This window comes from Buteo buteo, chromosome 6, assembly GCF_964188355.1.
Source record: "Buteo buteo chromosome 6, bButBut1.hap1.1, whole genome shotgun sequence".
Lineage (NCBI taxonomy): Eukaryota > Metazoa > Chordata > Aves > Accipitriformes > Accipitridae > Buteo > Buteo buteo.
In genome coordinates, this window is record NC_134176.1 from 38,957,152 (window position 1) to 38,971,073 (window position 13,922).

The 13,922-nt window shown below is 42.4% G+C and overlaps 1 protein-coding gene across 9 annotated transcripts in view; it reads left to right on the forward strand.

Moving 5' to 3' along the window:
- The window catches only part of SMOC1 (SPARC related modular calcium binding 1), a 139,838-nt gene that overhangs the window by 37,611 nt on the left and 88,305 nt on the right, over positions 1-13,922 (forward strand). For 7 of the 9 annotated variants that reach the window (XM_075030509.1, XM_075030510.1, XM_075030511.1 and 4 more), the window contains exon 1: positions 5,873-6,379. In XM_075030509.1, the coding sequence (XP_074886610.1) occupies positions 5,983-6,379 (397 nt within the window). In that variant the 5' untranslated portion in view covers positions 5,873-5,982. Of the gene's footprint in view, positions 1-5,872; positions 6,380-13,922 lie in introns of those variants that run through there. The other 2 variants (XM_075030517.1, XM_075030518.1) reach the window with 1 other exon arrangement.

Sequence of the window (13,922 nt, forward strand, 5' to 3'; positions counted from 1 at the left end):
CTCTTTCGTAAGTCTCTCCTGTCTGGGGAGAGTACTGTGCCCTTCTAAAATTTGTTGGGAAAGCCTTAAGTCTCAGTATAAAACTGTAGGATGCTAGAAAACACCCACACAAAGACTGGAACTTGTTAAGATGCAGGACTTGGAGAAACTTTGATTTAAAAACATATTCTTAAACCAAAGTTGTCCAGATGCAAGTGAAATACAAACTTGTGAGCATTTCCAAAAAGGGAATGTTAAAATAACCAATCTCTTCCTCCCCCTGCCCCAAAACACATGACAGACTTCCCAGGATGCTCACTTTGAAAGCCTTTTTTCACTAGATAGGTTCTGAGGCTGCATGGGCACTTTCAGGACAGAGGCTGGACACCCTCGTCAGCTGTTGGGAGTTGTGGTGGTGGTGGTTCTGGCTGGTTGATATCTTTCTGCGCGTGGAAGACTGCAAGCCCTGACAGTCTATCTCTGCCAGAGTTTCTAAGGCTTTTAAATTTTCTTTTTCTATTTCTAGAAGCCAAGCATTTTGAGTCTCTGGCTCAGAGCAGGATCTTTGACACCTTTGAGGCCTGCTAGGCTTCTGGTTCCATGGCAGGAAACTTGGCTGAAGTCCCAAACCCATGGTTGAAGTTGAAGTCCTTGCACCCTGTAGGCAACCTGCCATGGGACTGAGAGTCTGGGACTTGGCTCCAGCTCTGCCTCCAGTATGGGTGGTTGCACCAGTTCAGAGCCTGAAACCAAGGCATAAATCTGTGAGGTTGAAACTAGGAGATGTGAAATGATGCTTTCCAATAGCAACAAAAATGTCCAGAAGTTTATAGTCTCCTGTAGTGTATAAAATGGTACAGTTTTCCTGGGGAATTCTCCTGGGGGAGGACTCATTTGTACTTAAGACAGGCCAGTCTGAGTGTTTAGACAAATGGGTGGGTGATCTTTGCCATATGAACATACCTGGATCGTTCACTTTTTCCAAAGATGTATTCTAAGGGTCTTCAGACTTGAAGTCTGCCAAAACAGGAGTAAGGCATTGCATGTGCTGCTTTCTTGATCTCTCTATTCCTCAGTTTTGTTAGGCAGCAGTGTGCAGTACTAATCACAAGCAAAGCTGCTAAACAGCAGAGGCACCTCTGGTTTGATTTGTAGTGGACTCTTGTAGATTTGTTTCTTAATAGACTTCCATTTTCTCATGTTCATGTCACTTGTGTCCCTTGCTCCCTCTTTCCCCTGAAGCTTTGCTAAAGCATGTTACTCCGGTACTGCAATGCCTTGGCCATTTCTCGTTACCTCCATCACAAAGGGCTGTGCTGTTGTTTGTGCTTATAATGTACCCAGATGGTGAATAGAATGAGTGACCACCAAGCTCATTTTCACTTGTGGGGTCAGACCTTTCTCTGCTAAATAACACAAGTGTTCCCAGCTGCTGTGCAGCTGCAGGGAGTCTGCTTTCCTTCACAGGCATTAAAAACCCTTTAATCAGTGTTTGTTGTTTGTCAGCAGTGGTGTTGAGGTGTGGAGAAAAAGAACAGATATGCTTTGTTGGCAAAGTTAACTTCATTCTGACCTCTTATCTTTCCTTTTTCTTTTCAAGTCTGAAGAAGCAGAAAGTAGTTTGGGAAGTGGTTTCTGCAAGCACCTGTGTAAATGTATTTGCTGAAGGAGGCAGTTTATGTCCTTGTACAGATACAACATTTGACATAAAAAGATGCTCTGAGAGCTGCATTGAACTGGAAGCTCTTTAGGGCCGGGACTCAAACTGACTCGTGTAGGAGCTGTGCAGGCTCCCATAATGTAAGCAAATGCTACAAAAATACAAATGCTGTTGACTAATACTAGTGTTACTTATGCTTATTTTAGTATTGAGTCTACATTCAAGGTATCTCATTTGCAGTTTGGTGAATTTTAACATTTCCCTGGAAAATAGGTTGTTCCTCCTAGTTTTTGTGGGTTTTTTTTCTGTGAGGTTTTGGGTTGGGTTTTTTTTTTGGGGGGGGGGGGTTGTTTGGCGGGTTTTTTTTGTTGTTGTTGTTTGGGGTTTTTTTTGTAGTTCTGCTTTTAATATTTCTCTCTCATGGAGGAAAAAGTAGAGAAAAGAACTGATAAGCCAGTGACACCATCTCCAGTCCTACTTGTTTTGGATGTAGTCTGTTCCAAAACAAATGGGAGCACAGATATCAAGAGGCTTTGGGAATCTCAGAGCTAAGATAATTATTTCCCTCTTCTTTCTAGATGAAGCTTGGAAACCTGTTGGTGCTGCATGTGTTTGCAGGGTTACTTTTTCCATGAGTCCAGATCTGTTCACATCGCGTGTCTGTGTGTACAGCACCAAGCACCGCTCTGTGAGCGTGGATTCTGTTGTTTGCAAAGCCTGTTTGTGCGGGTGTCCCGAAGCTGTTAGGACATCAAGCTTTGATTTGAGCTTCAGGGGTCATGATAGGACATTTGGTGTTAAAGGCAGAATACTTTATCTTGCTACTCTTCCCCTGAAGGGACCCGAGATTCAAGTTATTGCGTCGGCTGTGTGTGGGGAGGGTCGGTAGCCAGGCGTCAGGGCACCCTGTGCACGTTGCTCGCAGCCCTCTGCCTGGCTCAGCAGTATCTCCTGCAGTGACCAAGGGACCCTTTTGGAGCAGGGCTGTGCTCCTTGGAAAAGCAGTGCCTGCTTGCTCGAAGTGGGCCCAAAGAACTGCGGATGAGTAACTTACGACTTGTAGTCCTAGCTGTTAAAATGATAGGTTCAAGTGCTCTCCCCATGGGCAGACGCGTATCTTGGCATTCATCCAGTGTTTTTCTTCTTCAAGTGGCTGAGGCTGCTTATAAAGGAGAACAGTTGTTGTGCTCTCGGACAGGCAAAATGCTAGAAAGAAAACACTGTGCTGGGCAGGAGGGGATGGACACTCAAACCAGCTAGTGTGTTAAATGTCTCTGGATGGTCCGTGTTGATGATCACGTCTGTAGCATGAATGCTGAACAGCCAAACATGGGACAAAGAACCATCATTTTACATCTGAAAGCTGGCAGAGCTGCTGAGCAATGACAAGGGCTCTGAGCTACAGTGGAGCAGGTGTCTTACTGTAAGGGGAGTTTTTGAAGCCTTTCAGTAATATCTCCAGGAGATCCAGCCTTTCTGGCAGTGCAATCTGATCACATGAGAAGAACCCTGATCAGACAGGTATGATCCTGGATCCTTCTGGAAATTAATGCAGACTTTTACAATTATAATCTAGCTGAACAAAGCAAGCACCATCTTGTGCAACTACGTAAACCATAAACTTTTTTGGCAAGGCAGGTGTGGCATCTTCAGTTTCTGGAAAGCACCTAACATGCTGTGTGGGCTCCCTACTGTAATCCAAATTACAAATGCTAAAAAGGCTTTGATTTTTTTTTTTTTTTTATAACATGGTTCTTGGCTTAATTTGGGTAGGCAAGAACTTCATAGACTGCATTGGGGTGCTCTGCATGTTTCCTCAGGCCCTCATAATTAATCAACGCTGAGCTGTTCCTCCCCATCCCTCTGCGAGGAGGCACTGGAGGAAAGCTGTTCCATAGCCTTAGGTTTAGCTCATTTGTCAGCCCTGAGAAGGACTTTCTGTTCCTCAGAGATGTCCTTTCTGGAAGAACGGGCGTTCCTTGCCCGCAAGGCCCCTCTATACTAAGTGCAGGCTGCAGAAGGCTTAGGTGAGTTTTCGATAAGTTTGTAATAGGGTTTGAAGCTGGGAACCAGTTTTCTACCCTTTTTGGTGTACCTCTGTAGAACTCGGCTTCTGACATAAGGAATTTGCAAAAAGTTTCATGCCAGTAGCTCAAGCCCTCAAAGCTGTGATAAACGGCAGATGCATACGTTCCTTCTAAACCAGAATGGCTTCTGTGTTTAACTGAATACTTAATCGCTGTATGTGCACCATACTGTGCTATCAGGCAGCTCTGCTTTTAAAGTCTGTTTATACAGACAGATGAAAAGCCTTGCAAGTCTTTCAGGGTCTCTTATATCACACACTGGGAGGAAGCTTCAGCATCTTCAGTCTGCTGCTTTTTGCTCTATGTTTACAGTCACTGGTGATCTTTGCACCTCGGAGGCTACAGAAAGGCACTGCTGTAGCCAGAGCAATTCCAAACTAACTTGTGATAGTCCAATCCCTGACAAAAACTGGGCAAAAATCTGGTCCAGCTTTACAGTGTTTTTATAGTCTAGTCCAGGTCTCTATAAACCATTTAAAACTGCCTTCAGGTTTAAATTTTCCAATTTCCCCTTTGGAACAGGTGTTGCCAGGTTATAGAAAGTGTTGCAGAAAAGGAACAAAAACATTTTAAAACTCTGTGCTGCTACAAATTTTGGCAAGTCTCTGACAGATGAGATTTTAAAAAAAAGTTTGCCCCACTGAAATTAAAACAAGTGCAGACCTTGCTTACTTTTCCCAGCTGTCATGTTTAAATAGGGTTTTTAGTAATGCATGAGTCTTCAAAAGATCCAACAGTACAGAGCTAATATGTTTTTATATGAAAATATGCAACTTCTCAATTGTTTTTCATCTCATTTAATTGGGGAGAGAAAGGGGGTGAAGAATTTTTTTTAAATGCCAAAAAACAAATTTCAGAGATGCATGTTCTTGGAGTGGTTAAAAACCAACCCAAACTAGGCTTCAGGCAATGTTTTTTCAACAGCTTTAACCTCAAAGCATAGAGCAGACAGCTTTGTAGGCAACTGTAACACCAAGGTGATTATGGCAATGACTCACACTTCCCTGTAAGGCATCCAGCTATCAACACACTTGGAGAGCCGTGGCTTTGTGCATGCAGGCAGGGTGTCAGTCAGTGCCCACTTGCCAGCCAGCTCCGAACTGCTGAGCTCAGAACTGCTTTGACAGCGAGCTGGGATATTGGTGTATTAGAGAGCAACTCTGGTCCCCCCAGGCTTGTGAGGTGGGAGCTTGGGAAGGGGAAGTGCAAGGCAGCTTCAACTTCCCTTTTCTTTGCTTAATCCTCCTGGGTCTTGTTTCAAGAGTCCCCTGAAATCTTCCTGTGAGCAGGTAGTTGGGTTTGGGTCATAGTTAAAGGTCTGACTGACTAACCGGTAAGCAGGGCAGCATGAGAAGTGGAAAGGGCTGCTGCTATCGCGTCCTGCCGAAACTCTATGCCAATGGTTATGTAAAGGGGACTGGCAGTCGGCGTGTGCAGGAGGGCAGTATGAATTTGGGAAAGAGACCTCCGTGTCTCTATAGGCAGCTTAGAATACAGCTGAGGGTACAACAGTAAACTACTGCCAGATGTTGGGATTTGCAGGGAACAGGCAGACAGAAAACAGGGACTCGTTCATGCGCATTGTGGGTTTCCCCATCTCTAAAAGATAAGGCAGAAGCCAGGCTGTCTTCAGAGAAGGGAAACAGCACTGATCGTGGTACGGAGGAGGTCTTCTGGGAGAGGAATTGAGAGACTGGGGTTGCTCACGTTGAGAGACTGACAAGGAGTGCCATGTTTATACAAAACAGGCTGCATCCGAACTGAATGCTTGGGAAGAAGAGGTATTCAGAAAGATGACAAATTCAAACTTCTGAAAGGAAATACCTTTTCACATAGCGTGCAATTAGATTGTGGGATGCATGGAATGCAGTTGCCAGCTGGGCAGGTTGTCATTGGGAAGGAACAATATGTGGCTTTGGGAGTGCGCAGGTATGCTGTTGCAGGTGGTATCCACGGATGACATAAGTAATGCTTTAAAAAACAAATAACTGGTGATATAAAGCTGGCCACATCCATAGTTCAACTACCAAGGCCAATCTTGATAGGTTATTTGGGTTCCTCGGTCCCTGGTGATAAATGTCTTGTGCCTCTGACTAAAACTGTCTAGTACCAGATACTGTTTGTGGTAGGGTGCTGGGCAAGCTGGGCTGTTGTGACTCAGTATTGCCCTTCCCGTGTGGGTTGTGTTTGGCTTTGCACATCTTATGTTTTCAGAGGTGAGGTGGAGTGAGTAATGTTTCCGTTCTATTAAAGAAAATGGAATGGCAAAGACCCTTAATTTTTTTTTTTTTAAAGATGTACGTGTTTCATTTTAAGTTCCCTTCAGGCAAAGTCAGCTTTGGTAGGCAGCTTAAACTGCATTATAGACCATATTGCTATTGTCATAAAAACAACAAAATACACTGGGCTTTGTTTTGGGAAGCCAAACAAAACCAATATTTTTTTTTTTCTCCCTCCCTCCTTTTTTTTCACTTCCTTCAGTTTTTAATAAGCGACCGTGACAGAGACCCTCAGTGTAACCTGCATTGCTCCAGGTCCCAGTCCAAACCCCTCTGTGCCTCTGATGGCAGAACATACGAGTCAATGTGCGACTACCAGAGAGCCAAATGCCGGGAGTCAAGTCTGAGTGTGACACATCGTGGCCGGTGCAAAGGTAGGTGGTTTTCAAATGCCTTTGAGGGGAGGAATGGGAGTCCTACCTCCTAAGAAACTGGATCCTTAGACCCTTGAATTTTGTACTGTGTTCTGTGAGTAATCTGATTGAAATTGTGCATTTGTGAGCAACGGTATCTGAGCCTGGGTTTAGGTGGCAGGAGTAAGAACCGACAAAATTATCAATGAAAGAAGGCAAAGGAGCCAGAGACATCACTGAAAAAGGGCCAAAATATGTGTCTGCAGAGCAGAAGGAGCTAGCACCATGGAAATGCAAGGTCAAATCCTGAAGAAAAGAGATCTTCCTTGCTACCTGTGCTGGTGAGGAACTGAGATACCTTTGAGTGATAGGAATGTGGAGTGAGGAAGAATTGCACATTACATGTCCAGTCTGTTTTCAGACATACACAGCCTTTCTGTGCCGAGCTACTTAAGAAGACAGAATGCATGCAAGGCTTTACATGGCCTCTTTTTTGCCTGTTTGCTGTTACACATCTACTTAAAAATGAGAATATTGTTTCCCTCTCAATTCAGCTCTTCTTTAGTATAGCCTAAAGATGAAGTTGAAACTTTTTTAAGGAATACTGGTGTCTTGTCACACAAATGGTTTGCTTCTGCAGTGAAGTGAAAAATCAAGTTCAGTGCATTTTCTGAGAGCACAATTGACTCAGAGGGCAGATGGCACAGATGTTTTTAGCAATTGGTTAAAGTGACAGGAGAAACTCATTAAAATCCCTGTGGAAGGATAAATAAGCATTCATTTAAGCCTGGCTTTTGTTTATGAAGGCTTTTTTTACTATTATAAAAATGTATCTTTGTCAGAATTACTTGTTCTAAAATGGAAATCCCTTTTCAAAATATTGACAAGCTTTATAGTTTAAGTGAATTATGATCATGACCTCAAATATTGCTCTCTTTTACACAGTTTCTCATTGGAAAAAAACTTACTTATATGACCCCCCCCCCACTGCTGGGTTACTTTATGGCAGCTTCTCTCCCATAGCATGGAAAAAGACCTTTGAATCGTGCTGCTTTCTGAGTACTGGAATCCCAGAAGCTTTTTTCCCCAGGGCCCAAGAAGCAGTTGGACTGTTCTTGCAAGTGATGCATTTTTGAGTATCACAATAAGCAGCAGTAGAGTGGGAGTCCTGCTTTTACTTTCATCACTTGAGCAGAGTGGCTTAGATAAGCAACTCCACAGCTGATATTGGCACATAAACTGGCACTGTTCAGTCACTTAAAACATGGGATCTGAAATGTGGTACATCCATATACAAAAGTATCTGTTTCTGGAAGTGGAGAAAATGTTGAATGCCAAACTACACAGCCTACTTTATATCGTGATTACAAAGGGTTCCAAAGAAGTAACTAAAGACGTTTTTGTCTTAAGCACAGGTAAAGTATACTTTTCTTTCTGCTCTCTCAGACACAACTGAAATGTTTAGCTGAAACTACTCACGTTCCCCTTTCCATTTTCCTCTTACCCTGTGTACTATACAGTACCTAATAACCCAGAGCGTTTGACAACTGCAAGTCTTGCTTTTAACCCACTAACACTCCCATGAATCCCTAGGAAGTAGGAATAGTCTTTTAACTATTACATTCAAATTTAACCTTGCTGGTAATTTTTGTGTGCTGCTATTGAAAGGTATTTTGTTTTTCTAGTTGCATTAGGAATATGACCTCTAGTTGTGCATAAAGATCACTGTTCTTGGCAAATACAAACAGTTGCAAGGCAGGTGTGCCTAACTACAGGCAGTTGGCTAGGTCTGTATCTTGTACTTGCACAAAGGAAGGTATTACCAGCAGTGTTCGAGCATTTTCTATTGCTGCAGTAGGGCACCAGGTTTACCCTGAACAGCCTTCATTCCTTCTGCATGACAGAGATGCTCTACAGGGGAACTCCCATAGAACTGGAAGGGATCCCATGGGCCATCGAGCCCAGTCACATGCAATTTTAACTTGTGCTTCCTTCTCTGAGGGGGGGAAACAGGTAACTAAAGTAAGGAAAAGAGGAAGTATATTGTGGACAGCAAGGCATAGTTCTGCACCCCAGATTACTATAGGTTTCCAATTTCATATGCTGATAACTTGAACTGTGCTTGTGCCAAGGCAAGCAGAATCATTTCCATAGTGTGAACAGAACCTTTTTGATTCAGCTTAGCTCTCTACTCTTTCTCAAGAAGCTAAGGACCTTTAAAGATGAAATCTTGCCAGCCCTTTGGGAGCTATAACTCTTACTCAACTCTCGCTCCTTTCTAGCTTCCTCACGTGCTTTTCAATGAAATTCCTTCAGCGCTAAATTATCTGAACTCCCTCCGAACCCTCACTCACACATCACAAAGGGTTAAAAGTCAGGAGTAGCTTAAAATGATCAAACTACGGCATCCATGACAAATGGAGCCTCATTGATGAGATTCCAGAGAATAGTTCCAGATGGCGTAGCTGTGTGTAAAATACACAGCCAAGCACTCCTACCTGGATCTTTTGTCAGCAGGCATCTTAAGATCTGTTGTCAAATAAGAGTTCTGCCTCAAAACTTTGCAGGGATGAAGGACAAATACTTGTTAAATGAGTCTTGGCAAGCTATCAAGATTATGCAGTGATTGTTAGGGTATATTGGATGTCTGTGGCTTAAAACACATTTAAGTTCTGTGTTAACTGGTTGGTTTCTAGTAACTTGTTTGGCCCGTTCAATTAAAAAAAAGGGGGTGGTGGTGGCAGTGTTCTAAAAACTTCCCTTTAGAATTATAACGGTTGCTTTTGAAAGTCTGCTGGTATAGAGCTTGTTCTTAGATCACAAGTCACTATATAGAATGAACCTATCTGTAAGTTACGTATGGGAATTGTAACAGGGGTCTTCAACCCATCTCCTGGGACACCTGGATGAACACAGCTTTTGGCTAATGCGCTGGAAAGGAAGGTCTCCTTCTGACTAGTGATGGGTTGTTTGAAGGTAATCTTTCTCCTCTACCTTCTGTTCTTGTTGGACAGGAGATGATATTTTGAAATCACTCTTTTTTTTGTGTGTGTGTGTGTCCATCTGTTGGATCCATGTGTTTTGTCTTTGAACTGTCTTATTCCTAGTCAAGGGAGAATAAAGCGGGTCCCTCGTTGGCAGCAATTAGTCAATACAAACTGAAGTGACGCTTTCAATAATTTTGCAAATTTAGGCGTGTTTTTAAGTGTGCTCCAAATAAGTTAGGGAACTCTGGAGTAGAAGTTGTATGTGGGTGTCAAAAAAGGAGCGAAGCACGTCAGCATGAAAGGAAAGAAGTTGAAGATTCCAGGTGTAGGACTTGTCAGAAATGAAGTGGAAGATAATGGAGAGAGTGGAGAATGATTGATACCCTGTGGGACAGATGGGCATGTTTTTGTAGTATGCTCAGATTCCATTTTTGCCTGTTTTATGCAAAGACACAGATCATTGTCTGGAGTAAATGGGTATGAATCTGCTGACTTCAGTGTAGCTGGACTGCTTTGTGCGTGGTGGGGACCTGGACTGTATGTGAGACAGTTACCTAATGGAACTAGAAATAGTTCAAAAGCTGCTTGGATCAATTTTTACCCTTTGAGCTTTTGATAGAAACTAAGTAGAATTAAAATTAAATAGGTAGATTTTTGTGGTTGCATCATATAGATTTGCTGCTAGTGTTATGTGGCTGCCTGGAGATGTTTTACTTTGCATCATTAGGATAGCTTGGGTCTTTATACCATGATGTGTGGTGTCAAAACTGCCTCTGCCTGTTGAAGAGAGGATGCTGGAATTCTTGGGGCCTGTTCAGGAGTGCACTGTGTATATTATGAGGGACATGGTGGTCTCATTTGAATAAACTGTTCATGGATAAGATCAGCTGTGGTAACTAGCCAACTTCATTGCAAAATCCAAAATTATGTGCACCTGCATTCTGCAGATTAGGCCACAGATGTAAAAAACATCACTTGTAGTTTACTATCTCCTAGTTGCCATCTACCAACTTGAGAATGAATTTTCTTTAAAAGGCAGCTTTCTGAGCTGCAGTAAATCTGTCCTAAGTTTGAAGATATTTAAAGTCAAATTATTAAACAGCTCTGCTTTTAAAAAAGTCATTCTGGTTTGTTTTTTCTCCTTATGTAAGGGAAGGGAGAAAGTCCTATTTAGTCTGCCTGAACTGTGAAACTGGAATGCATTAATGCCATTCTGTTTTATAAGCTTGGTGTTTGATACTCCAGAGAACATTTTTAAGAGGGAAGAAAAAGTGCTGAAACACTCAGGTAAACAATCAAAATGCAGAATAGGGTATATGAATCTACATCATAACATCAGTAAAATGCTTTAGTAAAATCTGTAATGCATCTTATTTGGGGTAAGCTATTTGGCAGCTACTTTTTCACACTTGGCACTTATGTAATATTTTACATTTTCTAATTAACAAAGCAAAAATAGCAAGGTGAAGTCATCCCACTGAAATCACATGTTGATGCAAACATTATAAAAATACCAGCCTGTGGAGTGAGGAAGAGAAGGATTGACAGTCCTTTTAAAAACAAACTGGTAAATGTTGATATTAAAGGCACTGTTTTTACTGGAACTGAACTGTGAAATGACAGGCAAAAAAGATAACGGTATGGACACACCTCTTCAGCCAGTCTGGTATATAGGTAGTTGTTCCAAGTCAAGGCTGTAAAAGGACTGGCATGACCTTTGGAAATCAATGAGGGAGGATGGGAGAAGTAATCAGGGCTGAGTGTTCATGAACAGGAGAAAAATTGTCTGTCGTCTCGCACTTCAGCAGCAATTTGCGGAGAGACATCACTTGAGCCAAGGGTTGAATTGTAAAAGAGGATGCTGCAACAATGATGAGCTCTTAAGTGCTGTGGTGTAGTGGTGATGTACTACACAGTGTGGTCTACTGGGTGGTAGTAGAGAGTTCAATCTATAAAGGCCAGTTAAAATTGCCAGGAGGGACATAGTCACGCCTTAGCAGTAACATGTTTCTATTATCTTCTCCTTATAGTAAGGGCTTGATCGTGTGCACGTTTGTCTGCTCCTTAGACAAATTGGGCAAAGATCCCTTCTGCCTGGCCTCCTGATGTATTTGTACTACACGGGATACCACAAAATCTTTGTTCCTACCAGCTACGTGGTGAAGCATCCAGTTTCAGTCATGTAGTTGTGAGTGCACCAGCATTAAAGTAGATGCTATGTGGAAACGCTTTACACTTCTGTTTTATGTTCAGGAGAGGAACCAGATATGCCTGTCTGCAGTCCTGTATCCTCAGATGGAGAGACTAGAAAACACACTTTCATTTGTGAATCTGTGGTTTGATTGTTAGTCATGTGAGAAATTCATAGTGCTCTTTTTTCCTTTCTTTCCTTATACTTGCAGATCTGCATAATCTATGCTGATTTTTTTGCTACTTAGTTGTCTCCTGTGAAGCAGAACTTGAAGGTGTTTTTAGTCAGACAGCTAGCTATAAAACAGAAGGTGCAGCCACACCATCTGGTTTTGTAATAATGTCCTATGTCATGCCAAGCAAGATTAGACTCTTAAGCTTGAACAGGAGATCTGCAGGTGATAGTTAGGTGTTCCAGTTAACAGTATTGCCAGGGCTTCCTTTTCAGCTGAGAGAACGAGCATGTGTTGGAAGGGTCAGTACTGCTGGCAGGACTGTTCTCCAGTGGAGGTGTGCAAACAAGGTCTGATCATCTAATCACTTTGACAAGCAGGGGGAAGAAAGGATATTCCAGCTTGGAGGTTATACCACGGCTAATTAGAAAAACAAATACTGCTTCTCTAAATTCAATGTAAATTTTATTCAAGAAAGTCTTTTCATTCTGTAACAATCTTGCTCTTTATACAAGCTCATAATAGGTCCACCTGAGATCAAAGCTCCACATGCTCAAGGCCATTATGCAAACACCCCACAAATTACAGTCTAAAGATGAGTGACATAGGATCAGAAGGGACACAAGGTCAGAGTGAGGTGAGGTGGCTGACTCGTAGTCACTCAGTGGGTCAGTGGCAGAGTTGATATAGGCACTCTTGCTTTGTAACCCAGTGCCTAAGCTACAGGTATCTGTGCTGAATGCTATTGGTATGGATAATGACTTTTTTCAGAGAGAAGGGTTTGATTTCCATAATCTCAGAAGACTTGTGAAATCCTTCTTGGGGAGTAATGTGATATGTTTAAAATGAAACTGCGTTGACAAACCAGAAACTTAGTCTCTTGAGTCATCAGTTGTGTAAATAAAGTATTTGTCTTGTACTGCTTGGTCTTTGTCTTTATCAAAACTATTTACAGCGTTGGCATTGGTTTCTGCATCTAGATATGCTTGAATGGAAATTGTTTCTATTGCCATGCAATGTGAATTCAGTTGATCTGAGAACCCAGACTGGCTTTCTAGTTCAGTGCTGGTGTTGATGATTCTGTTGTTGAAGTTCATGTGATTTGAGAAGCAGAATATGGGATCTTCAGGGATCTAGTGGAATTTTTTTGTTAACCAATGTGATTTCTGTGCCTGGTAGGATGGGGATTTAACCTTGATCACCCGCTGTGGTGCTGCTGAAAGATTCCGAAGACCAGATTTTGCAGTTTCTGCACTGAAAATCTTTCAGTCAGTGGATTCACGGGACAACAAAGAAGGTGCTAGTACCTGTGTCACAGTCCCATGGAAACAAATGTTTACTGTTTTTCTTCTCTTTCTAGACTGAACAGGAGTATTGTTAGACATCATGTTTTTAAATGTAAACACTGAGTCAATCTGTATCTCTGCAGGGCAGAACTCTCCTCTTTGACTCATCAGTCATCAGTGTTAGACTTATCTGGGTCTATGCTTTGTAACAGTGAGCTGGACCTGGAAGGGGTTAAGGTCATGCTACATGCTGCCATCATGTGAAGTAAGTGCAGAGCTGAGATCTTAACCCTTTCAAGCTCTGCTTGCAGAGCAGTGTTTTTTCTTGGCAGCAAAGTGAGTAACTGATACGAGAAAGTATAATGCACACCTGGCTGTAAGCGCTGGACTAGAGGTAGAAGCTGGATTTCAGGAAAGTACAGGCAATGGCATATCTACCTTATCTGAACCACACAAAGGTGGAAGTTCAGATGGGTGGCTGGTTATTTTAGCATCTTACTGTGAATGTTGCTCAGAGAAGAAGCTTTGCTGGGGTCATCCCTTCTTCCACATTACTCACTTCTGGGCCTGAATTACTTGGCTTATGCTCAGCCATCCAGTTTCAGGCTATTAATTTTAACACAAACACAACTCCCTCCAGGAAGGCCTTTCACTGCATGGACATTGTGCCCCAGCACTTGTTGGAAGAAGCTTCCAGAGCCCTTGGATGACATAAAAACTATTGCCTAGGAAATTAGGCAGCTCTTCATTAACTGGCTCATAGTTTGATTGTCTAGGTTCATACTTGTCTTTGGGATTGTCCTGGTTTCAGCTGGGATAAAGTTAATTGTCTTCCTAGTAGCTGGTATAGTGCTATGTTTTGAGTTCAGTATGAGAAGAATGTTAATAACACTGATGTTTTCAGCTGTTGCTAAGTAGTGTTTAGTCT